Source organism: Salvelinus alpinus, chromosome 6 (assembly GCF_045679555.1).
Source record: "Salvelinus alpinus chromosome 6, SLU_Salpinus.1, whole genome shotgun sequence".
Taxonomy (NCBI): Eukaryota; Metazoa; Chordata; class Actinopteri; order Salmoniformes; family Salmonidae; genus Salvelinus; species Salvelinus alpinus.
Window position 1 is genome coordinate 58,311,343 of NC_092091.1, and position 27,039 is coordinate 58,338,381.

Here is a 27,039-nt window from a genome sequence, read left to right on the forward strand (position 1 = left end):
ATTGGTTGAATGTGCGTCCTTCTATCCCCCACGGTCTGCGTTCCATTGACTTCTTTACCGCATCTATTATCATTCAACACTTTAGTTTATCAGAGATGATCAGTCCTGGTGATCAGGGAGATAGAGAGAGATACAACCACAAGAACAGACAGGCTACTGCCAAGCCATTGAGTAGAGGAGCCTTTGGGGGTGATTGATGGAGGACTCGTACTTGTAGGAGATATGGTGAGACAAAGAGACATAGACACACTTTCATTCTCCAAAGAATAAGGTAGACATTTTAAAAACAATTGACTCTTGTGTTGTCTACACCTGTTTGGTAGTTTAATGTTGTCATATCTTTTCGTTTACATAACCTGTCCTCATCTGGGGAAGAGGTAACAGTCGCGGATGCTGTCAATGCTGTGAGTCCTTGAACTTGTCAAAACGATCTCTCTGTACTCGTGATCTTTATTTCTTACATTGTTTACCTCAGTCACCCTAAACACCTCTGCTGGGGATATCAGCTGATCAATGCTGTCTGAGAAGCAAGTGTACTCATCAATGTTGACTACAGTGCAGGAAGTGATGTTGAAAAGGATCCCACTGTCTGAAGCAGCTTCCTCCGCGTCGGAACGTTTGGCCTTGGTTGTGGTAAACCTCCCAAATCGCACTTCTGACCCTACTTGTGCCTCATATTTTTTGCTTGAGCCACGAAACACAGTTTGGCAGTTCTGTAATCAAAAGCTTCATGGCATCCATTAGCAGGAAGTGGAGGGATTTGAACCGGAAGTCGCCGTTGTAGACATTGACATTCCCACTGCATCGTTTAATCTTTCTGAACACATTTCCCCCATGTCCATAAGCCACCAATGCATCTGTGTGTTGCTTGACGCCTCCCGGGATCAATTTTGTACACTGCTTTGCCTGCCAGGCAGAACTATACTCTATACTGCCTTTCAGTTCTTCTTCCAGCAGACCCCCTTCCACAACCTTCTTCAGCATCTGCTCCCGACACTGGTCATCCACGGCATTAGGAACCATGTCCATTACCTTTGCCTGACATGCTGACCGCACGCGACGCGAGCGGTGCAAAATAAATGTACAATCAATCTCCTGACTGGAGGAGGAAATAACAAACAAAATGGTATCATTTTTCCCCCTTATAACGTAGTTTGTGTTGGCAATGGGCCTAGTGCAGTTTTACCAAGCCGCGCAATGGTTGTCAGTAGTGATTTAGGGTTTTGGTGTTTTGGATATAAAAAAATCTAGATGGAATGAACAAACATACAGAGTCAGACTCTGGGAGTTGGACAGATAAGAGTGTAACATTGGCACTGCATAGAGCAACAATATACATTACACATTTTACTAATCAGTTTCGGTTTTAATTAGAGTAGATGGGAATGAAATAGAATCGACTGAGTTGTTCGACTGAATCATGAATCGAGGCATCTCTATCTGTGACACAGTTGGCCAGTAATACCTTAATTGGGGAGGACAGGCTCATAGTAATGGCTGGAACGAAATTAATGGAATGGTATCGAACACATTAAATACATGATTTTAATGCGTTTGATACCATTCACCGCATTCCAGACATTATTATGAGCCGTCCTCACCTCAGCAGCTTCCTGTGATGCTATGGCATTTCTGTCTGCAACGTTCCACAACATTTGCATACTGCTCATGGCCCAGTGTGTAGCCTTTTTATACTCCAGGGTTTCACAAACTTGGTTCTGGGATCCCGCCTGGGTGCACGTTTTGAAACCACTGTGTAGTGCGATGGCAAAAAAACTAAATGTGCACCCAAGAGGGGCCCCAGGACCGAGTTTGGGAAACCCTGTTATACTCCTTCCCAGTTTATGTACTTAATCGACCACGAGAGGTTACCGAGACCCAATGTCCACCCACAGTATTGCTGCCTTCATCCAATCTCTTTTGACAAAAAGTACCAACCAGTTCACAGACAGTATGTGGAAAATATTTCTATATTTATGTCGATGTATACATTTCATCCTTCCACAATTTGCATTGCAAGTCAAGCTTTATTGGGTTAAAGATTCATAGCAACAAGCATTCGCAAAGAGTTGAGAGCGCAACTCTGTGTGACAAAACAATCAAACATATACTTTACAAATAATTATTATGAGCCGTCCTAAGGACCTGTTTTTAAATTGTAATACATTTTAAGCACAAATTTGATAAATTGGATCATATTTATGGTCAGGGATTTGTTTAAAATATTGATGTAGCCTAAATCAGGGGTTTTCCTTCTTCTCAGGGACCCCCAGCCATTCCTTGTATTTGAACTATTCCACAGTTAGCACACCTGACTCAACTAATAATCAAGCCATTGAATAGGTGAATCAGATGAGCTAAATTGTGAAACATCTGGAGGTCCCCGAGGAGAGGTTTGAAAGCCACTGACCTACATCAATATAATCTATAGGTTCAAAAACATCATTATACAGTAGGCCTATACTAAACAGTAACAACAAACGTAAGAGCCTAAGCATTAATTAAAAATCCAAAACAATCATACCAGATATATTAGACACGTCCACATCTATGTTGGACTAACAGCCATTAAAAATGTTGAAATTGTTGTCAACATTCAGTAGCCTTCTAAGCTCAGTCTCAAGGACTGTAACAGAGTTATACTCTGTAACAACACTGAGAGCTGTGTTAGGACCCAAGGCACCTCCAGATCTGAGAGGGTTGTCATTGTTGTCGGTGCAGCAGTAGGCATTCCAGTAGTGACTCGGAACATTGACTCGCTTGTTCTGGTCTACCCACGTGTCGCCTGGGACCACCCCTGTCACCACATACATCTTACTACAGCCTGCACTCAAAACATCCTTCAGCCTCGTCTCATACCGGTTCCACGGCCCGGTGTTCATCATCCTGTCTTGCGGAGCTACGTTGGTATGGGTCATGGTGGCTTTGGAGGCTTCTCCTTCATGGTGTCCTGCGGGGTTTAGGTGCCCGCGGTCATACGAGCCAAAGTTTTCATTGAGAGCCTGACTCCAGCCCAGCTTGTATTTCCGTTGGTATTGTGGAGAGCGTTCTAAGCATTCATTGTTTTGGTTGTATTTCCCGATCTCACGCGAGGATTCTATCTTATCCATTTGCTCTGGTGGTAGGTCAGGATGCACAAGCTGAAAAATACAAACATTTACAAATTAGCCACTCCACTTCAAGCTTTGCGGTAGCAGTCAAATACAACTCATTGTTATTATTACTGGTATTCTAGGCTACTGCTATTTAGTCTGAAATTACAATATACGAAATAGTACCTTCTAGTGCTTATTGCATGAATACAATCATTTTCTAACCTGCTCTACAGCTAATGTCCTGTTCTACTGCAAATATTTGAACTAAACTAATGTGTTATATCATTCTGTAGTTGTGCCAGTCACATTAAATGGCTGCTGCACTGAATTTATAGGACATTTAAAAAAGGTGATAATGAAAATGAAATATGCAAACCTGTGGTTCATAATAAACTATGGACCCCTCTCTGCCAGGGACCCCTTCGATATCCATTTGATAGGCAGAGTACAGAGGGATCCTCCTGCCATGGTCATACAGAGTGGCAAAGTAATAGTTGTTACCGTTTCTCTGACAGATGTATGCAGGAGAGGCAGCATTGTAAGCAGAGAGACATTTCGCAGGATTCACTAAGCCCTGTGTGTTGGGCTCGATCGGAGTGGGGAGAGCTATTTTCAGACCAGACACTGGCGTATTTCTGAAGAAAGAATCTTCGCAGTTGTCGAAATTTGGAGCCACTTCCCCTCTGACCCCCAACAAGGAGAGGAGACAGAGGGACAAGAGGGACAGAGTCACCATGCTGTGCCCCTGTGGAGAAAAACTTCACAGATGAACCTATATTGCAATGTTACCTTTACATTATGACTGTTTAAGGTCACAATTAGTCACTAGAATCAACTCAAGTCAGGTTATGAAAACCACCCAAGTTCCTGAAACAATATAGTTCCTGTTTACTGTAGTTGCCCACCATCTAGAGGTTGACTTCCTGCTTCTCATTTCTGGTCAAAGGTTGCTAAATGATCGTGTTGCTGTAAGGTTAATTATGCTATAATCATATACACTCCAAACATATTGTTAATATGTCAGAAGATAGTTTTGAAAATCAAATCAAATTGTATTAGTCACATGTGCCGAATACAACAGGTGTAGTAGACCTTACAGTGAAATGCTTACTTACGAGCCACTAACTGACAGTGCAGTTTTAAAAAATACAGATAAGAATAGCAGTATATTTCCTTAAGTGCATATCTTGATTGCATGAGTGCATATCTTGAGTGCATATGTTTCTTAAAGCTGCCACTAGCCTATTTTATTTCCTTGTATGAAATAGTTTTTGCTGTGCTCGATACAGAGAACTTTGCGCTATTGCATCGATTTTCGAAATAACCATAAGAAATTGAATATCCAAATAATTTGTTAGATTTTCAATCTCACCTTCTGAACTTGTTTAACAGTCCTTTGAATTGTCTCACTCCTTCAGAGGTCTGTAGCATCAGAGAAAACACGTCCTGTTACTCTCTATATACTGTACATCATCTCTCTCTCTCTCTCTCTCTCTCTCTCTCTCTCTCTCTCTCTCTCTCTCTCTCCTCTCTCTCTCTCTCTCTCTCTCTCTCTCACTCACTCACTCACTCACACTTTTTCTTGCAATCTAGATCCATAATCATTATGCCTAATTCTATGTCATAAATATCTATATTTTTCTGCTCGGGATGTGCACGGTTATCGAATATCCGAATGGACGTTAGTATTCGATTACTTGTTTTAATATATATTTTTTAAGACAAAAATGTATATGACTATTTTAACCCTGAAAAGGCTTTTTCTGAATTAAATTAAAATATCCATGTGACATTGTTACATACCCAGTTATGCCATGACATTTCAAATGATTCATTTAATAAAAGTTTGACTCTTTAATGTAGTTTTTATGAAGTGCACGTGCGCCCCATAAAAAGACCAGTAGCCAACCAGAGGCCTTCAGGTGGAAATAAAAGTTAATGTAAAGTTAATGAAATGAGAAGGAGTGGGCTACAACGAGCAACCAAAACTGTTGTTTTATCTGAATTGGTTTGGAGAGAAAGCGGATCCTGTGGCCTCAATTACAGTACGGTTCCTTCAGAATTGTTCACACTCTTTGACTTTTTCCAAATGTTGTTGTGTTACAGCCTGAATTTAAAATGCATTAAATTTAGATCACTGGCCTACACACAATAACTCTAACATCAAAGTTGAATTGTGTTTTTATATATTTTACTTAAATTACTTAAATGAATACAAAATGTCAATAAATATTCAAACCCTTTGTTATGGCATACCTAAATAAGTTCAGAGGTAAAAATTAGAGGTCGACCGATTATGATTTTTCAACGCCGATACCGATTATTGGAGGACAAAACAGGCGATACCGATTAATCGGCCGATTTAAAAAAATATATATATACAGTGGGGCAAAAAAGTATTTAGTCAGCCACCAATTGTGCAAGTTCTCCCACTTAAAAAGATGAGAGAGGCCTGTAATTTTCATCATAGGTACACTTCAACTATGACAGACAAAATGAGAAAAAAAATCCAGAAAATCACATTGTAGGATTTTTAATGAATTTATTTGCAAATTATGGTGGAAAATAAGTATTTGGTCACCTACAAACAAGCAAGATTTCAGGCTCTCACAGACCTGTAACTTCTTCTTTAAGAGGCTCCTCTGTCCTCCACTCGTTCCTGTATTAATGTATTAATGGCACCTGTTTGAACTTGTTATCAGTATCAGTAAAGACACCTGTCCACAACCTCAAACAGTTACACTCCAAACTCCACTATGGCCTTCGCATACAGCACAGATGGACAGATCTCACGAACCCTTATTTTACGCTGCTGCTACTCTCTGTTCATCATATATGCATAGTCACTTTAACTATACATTCATGTACATACTACTTCAATTGGCCCGACCAACCAGTGCTTGGCTAACCGGGCTATCTGCATTGTGTCCCACCACCTGCCAACCCCTCTTTTTACGCTACTGCTACTCTCTGTTCATCATAGCTGTATAGTCACTTTAACCAAACATACATGTACATGCTACCTCAATAATCCTGACTAACCGGTGTCTGTATATAGCCTCGCTACTGTTATTTTCAAATGTCTTTTTACTGTTGTTTTATTTCTTTACTTATCTACACACACCTACACACACACACACATACTTTTTTTTTCTCGCACTATTGGTTAGAGCCTGTAAGTAAGCATTTCACTGTAAGGTCTACACCTGTTGCATTCGGCGCACGTGAGAAATAAACTTTGATTTGATTTGCTGCTATCCTCAGACTGCACCCCGGCAAGCTGCAGTTCCTCGGTAATGTTGCCGTCCATTTAAAATGTTTAAAGTGTGTCACCCCAAATTCAATTAATCAACAATAACGTAGTCGTAAATCTGTTTGTGCTGTTGCCAACTTCTTTTGTCCTTGTTCATTCGCTGTCTGGCAGATTTAGACTAGGCAAAACCAGTGATTATTTTTATTGAGTGTGGTATTCCTGGGCTAAAACTAAATGTGTACACTCTCGTGTTGCCCCTGGAATGATTGTGAAGTAGACCAAATTCTTTACCCCCACAAAATAGTTTGAGAAAGTAATCTGTGTGTTATCATGTCCTGTCGGTGACTGCTGGTCCTTATTGAAGCCCTCTCTCATGACCAAGCACATTGGGGTGTGGAAGAAGGCCCTGTCTGTGATTTTGACAAGGAAACATATTCTACGCACCTGTGACCCAAGGATCAAACACCACACCATTTTCCCCCCGATGTTCACAACATGGACAGCTGTTTATTTATGATACACATTGAATTGCACATTTCCATTCAGTGTACAATTAATGAAGTAGCTGTCTAACCCCGGGGTCTCAAGTGCAGCTGGGCGCCATTTCACAGGGAAAACTGCCTTATTGTTGCACGCAGCTAGCTATTAGGATGTTACTCCATCTCCTCTTTTCCGTGGATGGATTCCAATAGCTCCTAAGAGAGCTTTAGGCCCTGTGGCCGCTCACAGCCTTGATCTCTCTGGCCTCCAGACCTGCATCAGAGAGCTGTTGGATGGTAGTCGTCTTGATGCAGTGGTTGGTATACCTACGGGATGTGCCGGCCTCCTAGAGAGAGCGAGCGAGCGATTAATAATAACAATATGACAGTGATTCTATTCATATGACTGTATAGCAGCCAAGCTATTTGAACAAACTGTTAAACCTTGCACAGACGGGGCAGCATTAATGAAAGCGTGTTGAGTCCCATTGGCTCTATGGTATACCACAATGTTGTCATTGGATAGCTTTCGTCTGGCTAACAATGGGAATTCCAAATCACCCGTTGTATAAAACTATATATGGCAGAAATGTCACCTAGCCTATCAGAGGGCAAGATGGAGCCTATTAGACAAGTTGCCTAGGGGTTGATTTGGGATTCATGGTGAACATGTTCTGAAACCTAGCTAAAATGTTGTTTTGATACATTGATTTGACAAGTAGTTTGAATGGTGTTAAGTGTCTATTGCTTCAACATATTAATTGAGGGCATTTCCCCCAAAAACTAGAACAAGGTGTATGAAAGAGAGTACCATGCTGGGCATCCCAGCATCGTCACATTCTGGGAGGTGTTTGAGGAACTGACAGAAGATCAAAAGAAAGCATTCCTGTGTAAGTATGGAACATTTTCATTGTAACAGATGAACCAATAACATAGGCTACTGAGAATAAAGTTCTGTTCTGTCATTCACTGCCCTCTCCCTTTTACCACCTTTGCCCCTTCAGTGTTCCTGACTGGCTGTGATCGTGTGCCCATCCTGGGTATGAACCAGATCAGGATGAGGGTCCAAACCCTTCTCAACTCCTCCCAACAGCATTTCCCAGAGGCGCTGACCTGTCACTCTCTGTTGCAGCTGCCCATCTACCCCTCCAAAGAGATACTACAGAGCAGGCTTATAGAGGCTGTTGGCCACAACAGAGGCTTCTGGAATGAATAATGGGTGTATAATGTTGCTGCTGTATATACTCCTCTCCTGTGTTCATATTTTCATTGTTCCATAGTTGGGTTTAAGATTTGGATTGTTTTAATGTAGGGTTGTATTTCAAATCCTAACTTGAGATCTGTACGGTACTATGACATTATCATATTGCATTCACCAAATTGTATTAAAACATTTATAAATCAAAAAGTACAACATGGTTTGTCCCTGCACATTAAACACATTAACAAAAATGATAACAACCAAGATACAAGGAAATCCCAAAGTATTTGAAATAATCTAATTGTTAAAAGGAAGCATATCAGGTTTTCAGTTGAACACAAGAACTATTCATTTACAAGACCCACCAAATGGTTCATTACAGAAATCAATGAGAGCATAATATCCCTGCAGTTAGGTGGCACACAATAAGGTACAGATCATTTGGCACACATCCTTCTCAACCATGTTCCCCAATTCACAATATAGGGCAGGATTTAACTCAAGGCGCTCTATAGCAAAGCGCACTATAAGATACTTTTAAATGTCATTTACACTTGAGCAGACATGCCAGCGTTACCATGAATGTGATCTCAGTGAAAAGGCATATTTTGGGTTGTATAGTGCCTTGACATAGAAATAAAACCTCCAGGCTCATGATTTGAGCACCACTGACCTCAACTTATATTTAGAGTACTACTCAAGTTCATAGCTCTTCTAAATTAGTAATTTTCCCTCTTGAACTTGATTCCATTTACAAAAAGACGTACATACTGTTCAAATGACGCATTCTTAATTCCCTTAGAATAGATACGTTCATGTGAACAAAGTCGTATCGGGTTTTAAGACACTATATAAAGGTCATGTTAAAGGTACAGTCACCCTTGATTAAATTACAAACATTACTCTTTGATTTTTAAAAGATCAGTGCAAAATAGATCACTTCCAGATCAGTGGAGGCTGCTGAGGGGAGGACGGCTCATAATAATGGGTGGAACGGAGTGTTTGATGTATTTCATATCATTCCACTGATTCCGCTCCACCAATTACCACAAGCCCATCCTCCCCAATTAAGGTGCCACCGACCTGTGTTCCAGATAAATACAGTAAGTATATTTTTGATCAGCGCTCATCATAAGAGATCTTTATGTAACAGCGCCCTCTGGTGTTTTTGGTCAGACTTAACAATGGAATTCGGAACGAGATGTTGGTGAACTCCACGGTACATGGCCCGGGGTTCCATGGGTCCCCCTCCAGCTCCAGGGCGGTCACATTGTTGGGCGCGGCCGTGCTCAGGATGCTACCGGGCACGTACAAGGTGAACTGTGGGCCGCGAGCGGGCCAGTAGAGGCCCAGGTTGAAACCGTTGATCCACACCTGGCCCTAGTGGTTAAAACAAAACAAAGGAAAAGCATTAAAAAAAGTATAGAAATAACGTACATGTTCAGGACTCTGTAGTGTCAGGGACCATTAACAAATATGTTGCACCAGGGGATATGAAACTAACGTGGTTCAGTAAACCACACGTATGTAATGAGTAACCTTGCCTGAGATCTGAAGAGGTGTGTCTAAGGTTAATGCCTAGGCTTTAGCTCAGAGGGATAACACACCAGTCTTGTCATCGCACAGAAGTCACAGGTCAGTTATACTGACCAAAACTATAAACATAACATGCAACAATTCCAACGATTTTACTGAGATACAGTTCATATAAGGAAATCAGTTAATTTAATGTAATTCATTAGGCCCTAATCTATTCATTTCACATGACTGGGAATAAAGATACCTTAAAACAAATTGTGGGCGTGGAATAGAAAACCAGTCAGTATCTAGTGTGACCACCATTTGCCTCATGGGGTACTCTGTTCACAACTTTGACATGAGCAAACCTCTCGCCCACACGACGCTAAACATGTGATCTGCAGTTGTAAGGCAGATTGGACAAACTCCCAAATTCTCTAAAAGGACGTTGGAGGCGGCTTATGGTAGAAATATTAACACTCAATTTTCTGGCAACAGCTTTGTTGGACATTCCTGCAGTCAGCATGCCAATTGCAACCTCCAACATTTTAGACATCTGTGGCATTGTGTTGTGTGACAAAACTGCAAATATTTGTGTCCCCAGCACAAGGTGCATGCACCTGTGTAATGATCATGCTGTTTAATCACATTCTTGATATGCCACATCTGTCAGTTGGATGGATTATCTTGGAAAGAAGAAATGCTCACTTACAGGGATGTAACAAATTTGAGAGAAATACGCTTTTTGTGCATAGGGAACATTTCTGGGATCTTTTATTTCAGCTCACGCTACATGGGACCAACACTTTGCATGGTGCGTTTCAGTGGAGGCTGCGAAGAGGAGAGCGGCTCATAATAATGGCTGGAACAGAGCGAATGGAATGGCATCCAACTTATGGAAACCATGTGTTTGTTGTATTTGATACCATTCCACTAATTCCGCTCCAGCCATTAACATGAGCCTGTCCTCCCCAATTAAGGTGTCACCAACCTCCTGTGTTGCGTTTATATTTTTGTTCAGTAATAGATGAGCTGGTTTAGAAGCTAAGATTTTTCTACAGAAACAGACCGTTCCTTTCTCTAAGCAGTAGGAAGCAGATTATTCAGTCAACCTTTTTATCTGTTCTTGATTATGGTGATATTAGTTATCAGCTGCTACTACTCTTAAACCTTTGGATGCCATCTCCCATAGTGCCCTTTGTTTTGTTACAGATGACAGTTTTGAGACTCATCACTGCATCCTGTATCAAAAGGTTAATGTATACCTATATATTAATTTGGGTATAAAGTATATATTTATATTGTATATTCAGGGCACATTTGTAAAAGATGCCTAGGTATCAACAGGTCTTCCCTGTTAAAATAAAGGTACAAAAATGAAAAAAAGATATAATAAAAGTTTGGGTTGGCATTGGGCCTAGTGCAGATTCGCCAAACCTTGCAATGGTTTTGGTGTTTAACCATGGTACAATAAATCAAAATCTAATGAACAAAGATACAGAGTCAGACTCTGGAAGTTGGACAGATAAGAGTTGTGTAACAATGGCACTGCATAGAGCTACAATATGCATTACATATTTTACTAGTCAGTTTTGTTTTTTATTAGAGTAGATGGGAATGAAATAGAATCGACTGAGTTGTTCGACTGAGTCACGAATCACCACATCTCTATGACATTTATGTCTGCAACTGACCGTGGCACTTTTATCTCCTTCCCAGTTTGTGCACTTTATAGACCACTAGAGGGTACCGCGACCAAAGAAATCTCCACCGACAGTATTGCTGCCTTCATCCGATCTTTTTTGACATAAAATACCAACAGGTTCATCAACAGCATGTAAAAAATGGTTCTGTAATATGACGATGTACACATTTCCTACTTTCACAAAACAAGCGTTTATTGGGTTATAGATCCATAGCAACAAGCATTCACAAAGACGTGGTTGCACAACTCTGTATGACCAAACAAGCAAACATACGCTTTACGAATAATTACTACAAAGGATACATTTTGAAATTGTAATACATTTTAACCACAAATTTGATCAATAGGATAATATTTATGGTTTTCACAGGAGTATAAGACCCAGAGTTACCTCTGCTGCAGAAGATAAGTTCATGAGAGTTACCAGCCTCAGAAATTGCAGCCCAAATAAATGCTTCACAGAGTTCAAGTAACAGACACATCTCAACATGAACTGTTCAGAGGAGACTGCGTGAATCAGGCCTACATGGTCGAATTGCTGCAAAGAAACCACTACTAAAGGACACCAATAAGAAGAAGAGACTTGCTTGGGCCAAGAAACATGAGCAATGGACATTAGACCGTTGGAAATTTGTCCTGTGGTCTAGAGTCCAAATTGGAGATTTTTGGTTCCAACCGCCGTGTCTTTGTGAGATGCGGTGTGGGTGAACAGATGATCTCCGCATGGACTATCATTTGTTTTTCAACAGGAGAATGAGCCAACACACCTCCAGGCTGTGTAATGGCTGTTTTGTCAAGAAGGAGAGTGATGGAGTGCTGCATCAGATGACCTGGCCTCCACAATCCCCCGACCAAATTGAGATGGTTTGGGATTAGTCGGACCACAGGGTGAAGGAAAAGCAGCCAACAAGTGCTCAGCATATGTGGGAACTCCTTCAAGACTGTTGGAAAAGCATTACAGGTGAAGCTGGTTGAGAGAATGCCTAGAGTGTGCAAAGCTGTCATCAAGGCAAAGGGTGGCTATTTGAAGAATCGCAATTATTAAATATATTTAACACAGGAGGAAATCCGTTTTTTTTGTATCCTTTTTCCCCCTCATACTGTAGTTTGGGTTGGCAATGGGCCTAGCGCAGTTTTACCAAGCCGTGCAATGGTTGATTGGTGTTTTTGGTGTTTTGCTTAGTATTTAGCCCTTTATACTCCAGGGTTTCCCAAACTCGGTCCTGGGGTCCCCCTGGATGCACGTTTTGGTTTTTGCCCTAGCGCAAATAACAAATGAATCATCAAGTGTTTATGATTTTAATCAGCTGTGTAGTGCTAGGGCAAAATACTTGGCCCCAGGACCGAGTAAAGGAAACCCTGTTATTCTCCTTCCCAGTTTATGCACCTTATCGACCACTAGAGGGTACAGTGACCAAATCTCCACCCACAGTATTGCTATCTTCATCTGATCTCTTTAAACATAAAGTACCAACCGCTTCATGAACAGTATGTGAAAAACAATTCTGTATTTATGTCGGTGTACACATTTCCTCCCTCCACAATTTACTTTGCAAAACAAGCTTTATTGTGTTACAGATTCATAGCAACAAGCATTCACAAAGAGGTGATTGCACAACTCTGTGTGTGACCAAACAAGCAAATATACGCTTTACGAATAATTACTACAAAGGATACGTTTTGAAATTGTAATACACTTTTTCAACACATTTGATCAATAGGACAATATTTATGGTCAGGGATATGTTTACAATTTTGATGTAGCCTAAATTAGGGGTTTTCAAACCTCTTCTCAGGGACCCCCAGCCATTCCTTGCATTTGAACTATTCCACAGTTAGCACACCTGACTCAACTAATAATCAAGCCATTGAATAGGTGAATCAGATGAGCTAAATTGTGAAACATCTGGAGGTCCCCGAGGAGAGGTTTGAAAGCCACTGACCTACATCAATATAATCTATAGGTTCAAAAACATCCTTATATAATCATTATAGAGTTAGCCTATACTAAATAGTAACAACAAACGTAATAGCCTAAGCATCAATTCAATATCCAAAACAATCATACCAGATATATTAGACACGTCCACATCTATGTCGGTCTATAACAGCCATTAAAAATTTTGAAATTGTTGTCAACTTTCAGAAGCCCTCTAAGCTCAGTCTCAAGGTCTGTAACAGAGTTATACTCTGTAACAACACTGAAAGCTGTGTTAGGACCCAAGGCACCTCCAGACCTGAGAGGGTTGTCGTTGTTGTCGGTGCAGCAGTAGGCATTCCAGTAGTGACTCGGAACATTGACTCGCTTGTTCTGGTCTACCCACTTGTCGCCTGGGACCACCCCAGTCACCACATACATCTTACTACAGCCTACACTTAAAACATCCTTCAGCTTCTTCTCATACTGGTTCCATGGCCTGGTGTTCATCATCCTGTCTTGCGGCGCTACGTTGGTATGGGTCATGGTGGCTTTGGATGCATCTTCTTTATGGTGTCCTGCGGGGTTTAGGTGCCCGCGGTCATATGAGCCAAAATTGTCATCGAGAGCCTGACTCCAGCCCAGCTTGTAGTTCTGTCGGTATTATGGAGAGCGTTCTCTGCAGTCATTGTTTTCGTTGTGTTTCTTGATCTCACTCAATGATCCTTTCTTATCCATTTGCTGTGGTGGTAGGTCAGGATGCACAAGCTGAAAAATACAAACATTTACAAATTAGCCACTCCACATCAAGCTTTGTGGTAGCAGTCAAATACAACTCATTGTTATTATTACTGGTATTCTAGGCTACTGCTATTTAGTCTGAAATTACAATGTACGAAATCGTACCTTCTAGTGCTTATTGCATGAATTCAATCATTTTCTAACCTATTCCACAACTAATGTCCTGTTCTACTGTAAATATTTAAACTACACTAATGTGTTGTATCATTCTGTAGTGGTGCCAGTCACATTAAATGGCTGCTGCACTGAATTTATAGGACATTGAAAAGGTGAAAATGAAAATTAAATATGCACACCTGCGGTTCATAATAAACTATGGACCCCTCTCTGCCAGGGACCCCTTCGATATCCATTTGATAGGCAGAGTACAGAGGGATCCTCCTGCCACGGTCATACAGAGTGGCAAAGTAATAGTTGTTACCGTTTCTCTGACAGATGTATGCAGGAGAGGCAGCATTGTAAGCAGAGAGACATTTCTCAGGATTCACTAAGCCCTGTGTGTTGGGCTCGATCGGAGTGGGGAGAGCTATATTCAGACCAGACACTGGTGTCATTTTGAAGAAAGAATCTTTGCAGTTGTCGAAATTTGGAGCCACTTCCCCTCTGACCCCCAACAAGGAGAGGAGACCGAGGGACAAGAGGGACAGAGTCACCATGCTGTGCCACTGTGGAGAAAAACATCACAGATGAACCTATATTGCAATGTTACCTTTACATTATGACTGTTTAAGGTCACAATTAGTCACTAGAATCATCTCAAATCAGGTTATGAAAACCAAGTTCCTGAAACATTATAGTTCCTGTTTACTGTAGTTGCCCACCATCTAGAGGTTGACTTCCTGCTTCTCATTTCTGGTCAAAGGTTGCTAAATGATCGTGTTGCTGTAAGGTTAAGAAAAACTCCCTGGTCTTTGTGGTTGAATCTGTTTGAAATTCCTTGCTCGACTGAGGGACCTTACAGATAATTGTATGTGTGGGATACAGAGATGAGGTAGTCATTCAAAAGTCATGTTAAACACTCTTATTGCTCACAGCGTGAGTTCATGCAACTTATTATGTGACTTGTTAAGTACATTTTCACCTCTGAACTTATTTAGGTATGCCATAACAAAGGGTTTGAATATTTATTGACATTTTGTATTAATTTATATATACTGTATATATATATATATATATATATAAAAAAAATACAATTCCACTTTGACATTATGGGTTATTGTGTGTAGGCCAGTGACCAAAAATCTAAATTTAATGCATTTTAAATTCAGGCTGTAACACAACAACATTTGGAAAAAGTGAAAGTGTGTAATTCTGAAGGTACTGTAATTGAGCCCACAGGATACGCTTTCTCCCCAAACTAATTCAGATAAAACAATAGCCTACCTTTTGGTTGCTTGTTGTAGCCTACTCCTTCTCATTTCGTTAACTTTAAATTCCATAATTTTTTTCCAACTTGCATTGCATCAGTGAACTCTCACTCCACTTGCTTGACATTGAGCCTCTTTGCCACTTTGATTAGCAAACATAAACAAAAAGCTACACACCTGAAGAATCTGGTTTTCTACTTGTCTTTTTATGGGGCGCACGTGCATTTCATGAAAACTAAATTAAAGAGTTGAACTTTTATTAATATGACTATTTGAAATGTCATGGCATAACCGGGTATGTAACAATGTCACATGGATATTTTAATTTAATTCAGAAAAAGCCTTTTCAGTGTTAAAATTGTCCTATACATTTTTGTCTTGAAAAAATTCATATTAAAACAAGTAATCGAATACTAACGTCCATTTGGATATTCGAATAACCGTACACATCCCGAGCAGAAAAATATACATATTTATGCCATAGAATTAGGCATAATGATTATGGATCTAGATTGCAGGAAAAAGTGTGTGTGTGAGAGAGAGAGGGGGAGAGAGGGAGAGAGAGATTATGTACAGTATCTAGAGAGTAAGAGGAAGTGTTTACTCTGATGCTACAGACCTCTGAGGAAGTGAGCATATTTTTTGCATATTTCATTTTCATTATCACCTTTTTTAAATGTCCTATACATTCAGTGCAGCAGCCATTTAATGTGACTGGCACAACTACAGAATGATACAACACATTAGTTTAGTTCAAATATTTGCAGTAGAACAGGACATTAGCTGTAGAGCAGGTTAGAAAATGATTGTATTCATGCAATAAGCACTAGAAGGTACTATTTCGTATATTGTAATTTCAGACTAAATAGCAGTAGCCTAGAATACCAGTAATAATAACAATGAGTTGTATTGGACTGCTACCACAAAGCTTGAAGTGGAGTGGCTAATTTGTAAATGTTTGTATTTTTCAGCTTGTGCATCCTGACCTACCACCACAGCAAATGAATAAGACAAAATTATTGAGTGAGATCAAGAAATACAATCAAATCAATGACTGCAGAGAACGCTCTACACAATACACACAGAACTACAAGCTGGGCTGGAGTCAGGCTCTCAACAACTTTAGCTCGTACGACCGCGGGCACCTAAACCCCGCAGGACACCATGAAGGAGAAGCCTCCAAAGCCACCATGACCCATACCAACGTAGCTCCGCAAGATGGGAAGATGAACAAGGGGCTGTGGAACCAGTATGAGACGAGGCTGAAGGTTAATTTGAGTGAAGGCTGTAGTAAGATGTATGTGGTGACTGGGGTGGTCCCAGGCGACAAGTGGGTAGACCAGAACCAGCGAGTCAATGTTCCGAGTCACTACTGGAATGCCTACTGCTGCACCGACAACAACGACAACCCTCTCAAGTCTGGAGGTGCCTTGGGTCCTAACACAGCTTTCAGTGTTGTTACAGAGTATAACTCTGTTACAGACCTTGAGACTAAGCTTAGAAGGCTACTGAATGTTGACAACAATTTCAACATTTTTAATGGCTGTTAGTCCAACATAGATGTGGACGTGTCTAATATATCTGGTATGATTGTTTTGGATTTTTAATTAATGCTTAGTCTCTTACGTTTGTTGTTACTGTTTAGTATAGGCCTACTGTATAATTATGTTTTTGAACCTATAGATTATATTGATGTAGGCCAGTGGCTTTCAAACCTCTCCTCGGGGACCTCCAGATGTTTCACAATTTAGCTTACCTGATTCACCTATTCAATGGCTTGATTATTAGTCGAGTCAGGTGTGCCTACTGTGGAATAGTTCAAATGCAAGGAATGGCTGGGGGTCCCTGAGAAGAGGGAAAACCCCTGATTTAGGCTACATCAATATTTTAAACAAATCCCTGACCATAAATATGATCCTATTTATCAAATTTGTGCATAAAATGTATTACAATTTAAAAACAGGTCCTTAGGACGGCTCATAATAATTCTTCGTAAAGTATATGTTTGATTGTTTTGTCACACAGAGTTGCGCTCTCAACTCTTTGCGAATGCTTGTTGCTATGAATCTTTAACCCAATAAAGCTTGACTTGCAATGCAAATTGTGGAAGGATGAAATGTATACATCGACATAAATATAGAAATATTTTTCACATACTGTCTGTGAACTGGTTGGTACTTTTTGTCAAAAGAGATTGGATGAAGGCAGCAATACTGTGGGTGGACATTGGGTCTCTGTAACCTCTAGTGGTCGATTTAGTGCATAAACTGGGAAGGAGTATAACAGGGTTTCCCAAACTTGGTCCTGGGGCCCCTCTTGGGTGCACATTTAGTTTTTTTGCCATCGCACTACACAGTGGTTTCGAAACGTGCACCCAGACGGGATCCCAGAACCGAGTTTGTGAAACCCTGGAGTATAGAAGGGCTACGTACCGGGCCATGATCAGTATGCAAATGTTGTGGAACGTTGCAGACAGAAATGCCATAGCATCACAGGAAGCTGCTGAGGTGAGGACGGCTCATAATAATGGCTGGAATGCGGTGAATGGTATCAAACGCATTAAAATCATGTATTTGATGTGTTTGATACCATTCCATTAATTCCATTCCAGCCATTACTATGAGTCTGTCTTCCCCAATTAAGGTATTACTGGCAGACTGTCATAGATAGAGATGCCTTGATTCATGATTCAGTCGAACAACTCAGTCGATTCTATTTCATTCCCATCTACTCTAATTAAAACCGAAACTGATTAGTAAAATGTGTATTGTATATTGTAGCCCTATGCAGTGCCAATGTTACACAACTCTTATCTTTCCAACTTCCAGAGTCTGACTATGTTTATTTGTTCATTACATTTAGATTTTTTTATATCAGGCAAAACACCAAAACCCTAAATCACTACTGACAACCATTGCACGGCTTGGTAAAACTGCACTAGGCCCATTGCCAACACAGACTACGTTATAAGGGCGAAAAATGATACCATTTTGTTTGTTATTTCCTCCTCCAGTCAGGAGATTGATTGTACATTTATTTTGGTCAGCATGTCAGGCAAAGGTAATGGACATGGTTCCTAATGCCGTGGATGACCAGTACACTCACTGTCGGGAGCAGATGTTGAAGAAGGTTGTGGAAGGGGGTCTGCTGGAAGAAGAACTGACAGGCAGTATAGAGTATAGTTCTGCCTGGCAGGCAAAGCAGTGTACAAAACTGATCCCGGGAGGCGTCAAGCAACACACGGCTGCATTGGTGGTTTATGGACATGGGGGAAATGTGTTCAGAAAGATTTTCAACGAAGCAGTGGAGACTCAGGTTGGGAATGTCAATGTCTATAATGGCGACTTCCTGTTCAAATCCCTTCATTTCCTGCTAATGGATGCCATGGGGCTTTTGAAGACAGAACTGCCCAACTGTGTTTCGTGGATCAAGCAAAAAGTATGAGGCACAAGTAGGGTCAGAAGTGGATTTGGGAGGTTTACCTCAACCAGGGCCAAACGTTCTGACACGGAGGAATCTGCTACAGACAATGGGATTCTTTTCAACATTATTTCCTGCACTGTAGTCAACATGGATAAGTACAGTTGCTTCCCAGAAAGCATTGATCAGCTGATGTCCCCAGCAGAGGTGTTTAGGGTGGCTGAAGTAAAGAATGTAAGCAATGAAGATCACAAGTACAGAGAGATCGTTTTGACAAGTTCAAGGACTCACAGCATTGACAGCATCCTCTTCCCCAGGTTACCTCTTCCCCAGGTGAGGCCAGGCTATATAAGCGTTCGAAAAGATATGACAACATTAGACTACCAAATAGGTGTAGACAACACAAGAGTCAAGTGGTTTTATAATGTCTACCTTATTCTTTGGAGAATGAGAGTCTGTCTTTGTCTGTTTGTCTCACCAGATCTCCTACAAGTACGAGTCCTCCATCAATCACCCCCAAAGGCTCCTCTACTCAATGGCTTGGCAGTAGCCTGTCTGTTCTTGTGGTTGTATCTCTCTCTATCTCCCTGATCACCAGGACTGATCATCTCTGATAAACTAAAGTGTTGAATGCTAATAGATGCGGTAAAGAAGTCAATGGAACGCAGACCGTGGGGGATAGAAGGACGCACATTCAACAAATCTGATCTAACAAAATAGATATTTGTCAAATTGTCAGTTTTGAGGGATTGTAACATGCCCACAATGTGCTTACTAAAGTCTGATTTGGATATATTTGTCTGTTTTCGCTGCATAACATTTAGAAGTAGTCCCTTTTCAGGTTTAGAAGAAGTGACTGCTAAATGCTAGCTCACATTCATATAACTGGTAGCATACAGTGGCTTGCGAAAGTACATTACATTACATTTAAGTCATTTAGCAGACGCTCTTATCCAGAGCGACTTACAAGTTGGTGCATTCACCTTATGATATCCAGTGGAACAACCACTTTACAATAGTGTAAAGTATTCACCACCTTGGCATTTTTTCTATTTTGTTGCCTTACAACCTGGAATTAAAATGTCTTTTTGGGGGGTTTGTATCATTTGATTTACACAACATGTGTACTACTTTGAAAATGCAAAATATTTGTTATTGTGAAACAAACAATAAATAAGACAAAAAAAACATAAAACTTGAGCGTGCATAACTATTCACCCCCCCAAAGTCAATACTTTGTAGAGCCTCCTTTTGCAGCAATTACAGCTTCAATTATCCTGGGTTATGTCTCTATAAGCTTGGCACATCTAGCCAATGGGATTTTTGCCCATTCTTCAAGGCAAAACTGCTCCAGCTCCTTCAAGTTGGATGGGTTCCGCTGGTGTACAGCAATTTTTAAGTCATACCACAGATCCTCAATTGGACTGAGGCCTGGGCTTTGACTAGGTCATTCCAAGACATTTAAATGTTTCCTTTTAAACCACTCGAGTGTTACTTTAGCAGTATGCTTAGGTTCATTGTCCTGCTGGAAGGTGAACCTCTGTCCCAGTCTCAAATCTCTGAAAAAATGAAACAGGCTTCCCTCAAAAATGTCCCTGTATTTAGCGCCATCCATCATTCCTTAAATTCTGACCAGTTTCCCAGTCCCTGCCAATGAAAAACATCCCAACATCATGATGCTGCCACCACCATGCTTCACTGTGGGGATGGTGTTCTCGGGGTGATGCGAGGTGTTGGGTTTGCGCCAGCGTTTTCCTTGACAGCCAAAAAGCAACATTTTTGTCCCATCTGACCAGAGTACCTTCTTCCATATGATTGGGGAGTCTCCCACACTCCTTTTGGTGTACACCAAATGTGTTTGCTTACTTTTTTCTTTAACCCTCCCGTCGTCCTGGGGTCAGAGCGACCCAGGCCCTGTGTTTCCAGGGCTCTGCGCTCTGCGCTCTGCGTTCGTGGGTCAGAGTGACCCAGCCAGCCACTGGCGAGGCGTATGCCATTGAGTGTAGAGAGTCTGAGAGTGTGGCGAGGTTGTGTGTTGCTCCCCGCTCTGCGCTCTGCGCTCTGTGCTCGTGGGTCAGAGCGACCCAGCCAGCCACTGGCGAGGAGTATGCCATTGAGTGTAGAGAGTCTGAGAGTGTGGCGAGGTTGTGTGTGGCTCCCCGCTCTGCGCTCGTGGGTCAGAGCGACCCAGCCAGCCACTGGCGAGGAGTATGCCATTGAGTGTAGAGAGTCTGAGAGTGTGGCGAGGTTGTGTGTGGCTCCCCGCTCTGCGCTCGTGGGTCAGAGCGACCCAGCCAGCCACTGGCGAGGAGTATGCCATTGAGTGTAGAGAGTCTGAGAGTGTGGCGAGGTTGTGTGTGGCTCCCCGCTCTGTGCTTGTGGGTCAGAGCGACCCAGCCAGCCACTGGCGAGGCGTATGCCATTGAGTGTAGAGAGTCTGAGAGTGTGGCGAGGTTGTGTGTTGCTCCCCGCTCTGCGCTGCGCTCTGCGCTCGTGGGTCAGAGCGACCCAGCCAGCCACTGGTGAGGAGTATGGCATTGGGTGTAGAGAGTCTGAGAGTGTGGCGAGGTTGTGTGTGGCTCCCCGCTCTGCGCTCGTGGGTCAGAGCGACCCAGCCAGCCACTGGCGAGGAGTATGCCATTGAGTGTAGAGAGTCTGAGAGTGTGGCGAGGTTGTGTGTGGCTCCCCGCTCTGTGCTCGTGGGTCAGAGCGACCCAGCCAGCCACTGGCGAGGAGTATGCCATTGAGTGTAGAGAGTCTGAGAGTGTGGCGAGGTTGTGTGTGGCTCCCCGCTCTGCGCTCTGCGCTCGTGGGTCAGAGCGACCCAGCCAGCCACTGGCGAGGAGTATGCCATTGAGTGTAGAGAGTCTAAGAGTGTGGCGAGGTTGTGTGTGGCTCCCCGCTCTGCTCTCGTGGGTCAGAGCGACCCAGCCAGCCACTGGCGAGGAGTATGCCATTGAGTGTAGAGAGTCTGAGAGTGTGGCGAGGTTGTGTGTGGCTCCCAGCTCTGCGCTCTGCGCTCTGTGCTCGTGGGTCAGAGCGACCCAGCCAGTCACTACACAGGTCCAGACATGCCTCGCTGTGTGCTAGAGAGCAGCCAAGTGTTATTGTGGCTCGGTTGAGTCAACTGCACACGGCTACACACACGGGCACACGCGAGCCTCGTGCATTTTCAGGTCTTGGTCTCCCGCGTAATCCGGCCGGCCGGCCGTAGAGAGGATACTAACATTGTCAGCGGCGCACAAAGTGACCGGCGCCCCACCCGTGCAAAGTGCGCTCTTCCCCGCGGCTCAGTGGACCCGATCAGTGGACCCGAGCGGCCATGGCCGCGCGTTTCACGGCCGCGCAGGTTCTAGAACAGATCTTGTCCAGCGTGGACCAAGAAGATTACTCAGATTCCCAGGAGGAGGAGGAGGAAGAGGTTTCAGAAGACGAAGACGGGGAGGAATACAATCCCGAGGGCCACGAGGTCGACGATGCTTCTTCTCCCTCTTCTGAGGAAGACCCCGAGGAAGCCCCCGAGGAAGAGCACGAGGACCGACACGAGGACCAACGCGAGGACGAGCAGGAGGACCAACGTGAGGAAGAGATCTCCTCAGCTCCGGACCAAAGGGAGACGTTGCTGTCGAAAAACGGCAAAATCGAATGGTCCCCCATGGCCTACGGCCGCCTCCGCAGGGCCAGTGCGATCTGCCACGCCGGGCGAGACTCCGGGCCCCACGGCCTACGCTGCGTTGCGCACCCGCGACATCGCGTCTACCTTCCACCTGTTTGTCACACCGGCGATAGAAAGGATAAATCTGGAAATTACAAACCTGCACGGGGCCAGAAAATACGGCGACGGCTGGCGAGCCATGGACGCCACGGACCTGCGAGCCTACGTAGGGCTGCTGATCCTAGCAGGCGTCTACAAGTCCCGAGGCGAGGCCGCGGCTAGCCTGTTGGACGCCGAGAGCGGCAGGACCGTGTTCCGAGCCACCATGCCGCTCAAGGTCTTTCACAGGTACTCGAGGCTGCTGCGATTCGACGATCGCCAGTCGAGGCCCGCCAAACTCGCCACGGACAAACTCGCAGCCATACGAGACGTCTGGGACCTGTGGCAGGAGCGGCTGCCGGCCCTCTACAACCCGGGGCCCGAGGTGACGGTGGACGAGCAACTGGTCCCATTCAGAGGTACTGTGCGTATGTGTGTGTGTATGTGTGTGTGTGTGTGTGTGCGTGTGCGTGTAGCATAGCACTCATTTACCCCAATGAACAAGTCATGACGCTAATCTCTTCTCCCCTTGCCAAAGGCCGCTGTCCTTTCCGTCAGTACATTCCCAGCAAGCCGGCGAAATACGGCATCAAGTCGTGGGTGGCCTGCGACGCCAAGTCCAGCTACGCTTGTAAGATGCAAGTGTACACCGGTAAGGCGGCCAGCGGAGGCCCCGAGAAGAACCAGGGGATGCGCGTCGTCCTCGATCTGACAACGGGACTGAGCGGTCGCAATGTCACCTGTGACAACTTCTTCACCTCCTACGAACTGGGCCAGCGGCTCCTCGAAAGGAACCTCACCATGGTGGGCAGGGTGAGAAAGAACAAGGCCGAGCTCCCGCCCGCACTGCTCGAGTCCAAGGGCAGACAGGTCCTGTCCTCCAGGTTTGCCTTCACTCCCACCGCCACTCTAGTGTCCTACCTGGCAAAGAAAAACAAGAACGTGCTACTTCTGAGCACGCTGCACACAGAGGCCGACATTAGCGATCGCTCCGACAGGAAGCCGGCCCCTAGACTACAACTGCAACGAGGGAAGCCTGGACAAGGTGGTCGGCACGTACAGCTGCAGACGGATGACTGCCCGCTGGCCCCTGGTCGTCTTCCACAACATCCTCGACCTGTCCTACTACAACGCCTTTGTCATATGGCGCGAGATCAAGCCTGACTGGATGCATCGCAAGCGGAAGAAGCGCAGGGTGTTCCTGGAGCAGCTGGGAAAGGCGCTCGTCAAGCCGTGGATCCAAAGAAGGCAGCATCTCCCTCGCACCAAAGCGGCGTCAGCGCTCGTCAAAGTCCTACAGGGTGCTACGGCGGCTCGTGATCAACAGCGCGAGGAGCCCGCCGCTGGCCCGGCCGCTGGCCCGCTCGCTGCCCCGGCCACCGGGGCAAGTAAGAGGAAGAGGTGTCAGCTCTGCCCACCCAAGAAGGACTCCAAGACACACACGGTGTGCTGCAGGTGTAAGAAATACATCTGCAAAGGCTGTTCACACGCATACTGTCACACTTGCGCCCATTGGGCCTTTAGCCAATACGGGACAGGCTGACCCGGAGGACGCGGGGTCTAGACACAATACGAGGACGACGGGAGGGATAACAAACATACCCAACGGCACAATGTCCACAACACAGGGAAGATATTGTAGGAGGGGGGGGCGTCTTTTAAATCGATACCCAAACTCACACGGGGCCCAAGGGCACACGGAGGACAGACTGCTGGAAATCACACAGTGTCCTGTCTGTGAAATGTCCAGGATGTGAGTTTTGAGGCAGGACCTCCCGCTAGTGTCCACCCATATCCAACAGTCGCTATTGTATCCAACTTACTACTACAGGGAAGTACCTAAATATCAGGTTGGGTTGTTACAACAGTTTACATGTCTTAACACTGGGAAAGAAGTATCAGCTATATTCAGCATGAATGTTACGGCTAACCTGTTCATCTTTGTTGCAGCAATGCCTTTGTATCTATGTGTGCATCTGTACGGACAGCACAGTGGCAACAGTGACGAACCTGTGTTTAACGGAGATTATCCGGGTATGGATGGGGGACTTGATCTTGACGGAGAATATCGGGCTATGGATGGGAGACCTGAGTTTGACAGAGAACACAGGGTTGTGAATGGAGGACCTGAGTTTGACAACCCTCTGTTAAAAGGTAGATCTGGAGTGGCCCGGTCTATCCAAGGTGGTTCGAGTGACCACTCTATACCTGACCTCATTGGGGTAAACAAAGATTATTGCTATGGGGACATTTGTAGGGAATATGACACATGGAACGTTACTTGCCGGGTGACATTGATGAAACAGTACCAAGTGTATAAACTTGATGGGAGATGTCTGCCTATCACTCTAGTTCGCTACTACGGTAAAGGCAAGCCTGACGTCTCAGTGTTTTCTGTGGTGTTTAACTGGAAGACAGGGTTCCTAGGTCCCTCGTCGTCAGACGATAGTATGTAATCGCTCTCCTGAATGTGTATTAAAGGCATGGGATATATGTCACATACACATGGTATATACTTTTTCAACAGTGAATGAAAGGACATGAAACATAGTCAGTCTCAATCAAGCCGAGTACATACAGAACGGTTCAGGGTAACAGTAGATGCCTGTGGAGTGGAGATGAGGGTCAGAATCAGTACAAGTTAAATGACTTAGGTTAGCATGGTCTATGAACAAGTTGTGTATAGCGTATGATATAATCATGTGTGTATCTTACCAGGCTCAGCTCGCTGTTGTCAGTTTCTACACCACTGTCCTCTGACATCATTACAATTCTGAAATGCACAATGGCTTGAGGTAAGGCGATAGAGGTCTATAATTGGCTGGTAAACGTGACAGTTGCAGTAGGTGTCAAGGTCAAACGATATTCCATGGTTGGGTTACGGTTAGGGACAGGCGTTGCGCCTGTGTAAGCTGTTCAGAGAGCGACATCTCAGCAGCATCCTGAGGAGCCACTAGCCACCTCCCTAGCAAAACAGTTAGTGTCACGTTCTGACCTTTATTTCCTTTGTTTTGTCTTTATTTAGTATGGTCAGGGCGTGAGTTGGTGTGGGCAGTCTATGTTTGTATTTCTATGTTTTCCTATTTCTGTGTTTGGCCTGATATGGTTCTCAATCAGAGGCAGGTGTTTTGTGTTGTCTCTGATTGGGAACCACATTTAGGTAGCCTGTTTTGTGTTGGGTTTTGTGGGTGGTTGTTTTCAGTCTTTGTGTGTCTGCACCAGATAGAACTGTTTCGGTTGTCACTTTTGTTGTTTTGTATTTTGAGTGTTCACCTTTATTAAAGTAAGATGAACAATTACCACGATGCTCATTGGTCCTCCGATCCTTCTAACTTATCTTCCTCAGACGAGGAAGACGACAGCCTTTACAGTTAGAAACATGAGGTCCTTTCCCTGGGGTTATTGACTGTGTGCGGGTTGGGGTATGCTTTCAATTACATAGTACTTACCATTGCTTACTATGATACCAATTACACACATATAGCGAAATAGGTACGGGTTTGGACGATGGCCTATGTAAACGGAAGACAATTCAATTCATTCCGTGTCTCTTACCGACATGAATATGGCAACTGGCCTCTATTGAACAGATCGTGGTTTCCACTGTTAGAATGGCTGGGTGAGAAGTGGTGGGGTTCCGCCCCCTGAAGAGCAGCTAATATCATCCCTAAATAGACCCGAAGTTACTGTAGGAGCTATTGCCATCGCGGCCTACTTTGGTGACATGCCCGGAGGTGTGTGTTCAGGTATGGTGAAGAGCCCTGACAATAGCCTGATCCCATTTGCTATATACGTCACCCGAGGCTATTACAAATGCACGGACTTCGTAGACTGGGACAGAGGTGAACCTGTTGCGATGATAGAGGATGTGATTGAAGCAGTCCCAGAAGGTTACTTGATGACTAGACCGAGAGACATACCCGATGGGCCGAACAATTCGGCTGGCACACTTGCGGTGGAAGGGATGCGTGAAATGAAACTGCTACTGAAGCATGCATGGTGGGGAATTCTAACGGGCAGTTCCCCAGGGTCATACAAGCACATTGAAGTGATACAGGACCTACAAAAGATGGAAGAGGAATACCCCAATCCGGCTGCAGCAATCTGTCGTATGGACGACAACGACATTGGATACCTCTTCGAACTTGTAACCGCTAAAGGCAACACATACAAGGTAACCTTTGATAAGTACGGGTTTGTGCTTGTAAAAGATGTAGTAGTCAACCCCGTGATTGACACAGCTATACACTTCAACACCATGGCACGTTTGCTGGACTATATGAGCAAGGTTGGAAAGGTGACCTTTGTACCAAGACCCCTTCCTACACTGCAAGAGCTCTGCAGGAGCAGGATGGTGGAAGATGTAGCAGAACCGATCAGGAGAAAATGGGAGATGGACACTCCACCCCATCTCAACCACTCCATACAGGCCGGTCAATATGCAAAGAGATAGAGGACATGAACATTGTTCCACCCAGAGATTATGGCTGGGCTTTCCACCCAGTACCGCTTCATCCAAGCATGTCTG

At 43.9% G+C, this 27,039-nt stretch overlaps 2 protein-coding genes and 3 pseudogenes across 3 annotated transcripts in view; 2 read left to right on the forward strand and 3 right to left on the reverse strand.

Annotated features, from left to right (window-relative positions):
* Positions 1-317: 317 nt before the first annotated feature.
* On the reverse strand, positions 318-1,029 carry LOC139579000 (T-cell ecto-ADP-ribosyltransferase 1-like; annotated as a pseudogene).
* A 978-nt stretch (positions 1,030-2,007) lies between these two features.
* LOC139578992 (endonuclease domain-containing 1 protein-like) lies at positions 2,008-4,602 on the reverse strand. The gene is made up of 3 exons (XM_071407162.1): positions 4,468-4,602; positions 3,472-3,840; positions 2,008-3,140 (listed from the first exon to the last, which is right to left on the reverse strand). The coding sequence occupies exons 2-3, from the start codon at positions 3,829-3,831 to the stop codon at positions 2,559-2,561; spliced, it is 942 nt and encodes a 313-aa protein (XP_071263263.1). The 5' UTR covers positions 3,832-3,840; positions 4,468-4,602; the 3' UTR covers positions 2,008-2,558.
* Positions 4,603-12,801: 8,199 nt separating this feature from the next.
* Positions 12,802-27,039, reverse strand: part of LOC139578996 (T-cell ecto-ADP-ribosyltransferase 2-like) — a 68,132-nt gene continuing 53,894 nt past the window's right edge. For both annotated transcript variants that reach the window (XM_071407170.1, XM_071407171.1), the window contains 2 exons: positions 14,267-14,635; positions 12,802-13,937 (listed from right to left, as the gene is read on the reverse strand). The gene's annotated coding sequence lies outside the window, so the exon portion shown is untranslated. The remainder of the gene's footprint in view (positions 13,938-14,266; positions 14,636-27,039) is intronic.
* On the forward strand, positions 18,397-19,509 carry LOC139578999 (T-cell ecto-ADP-ribosyltransferase 2-like; annotated as a pseudogene).
* On the forward strand, positions 19,398-24,054 carry LOC139579729 (piggyBac transposable element-derived protein 4-like; annotated as a pseudogene).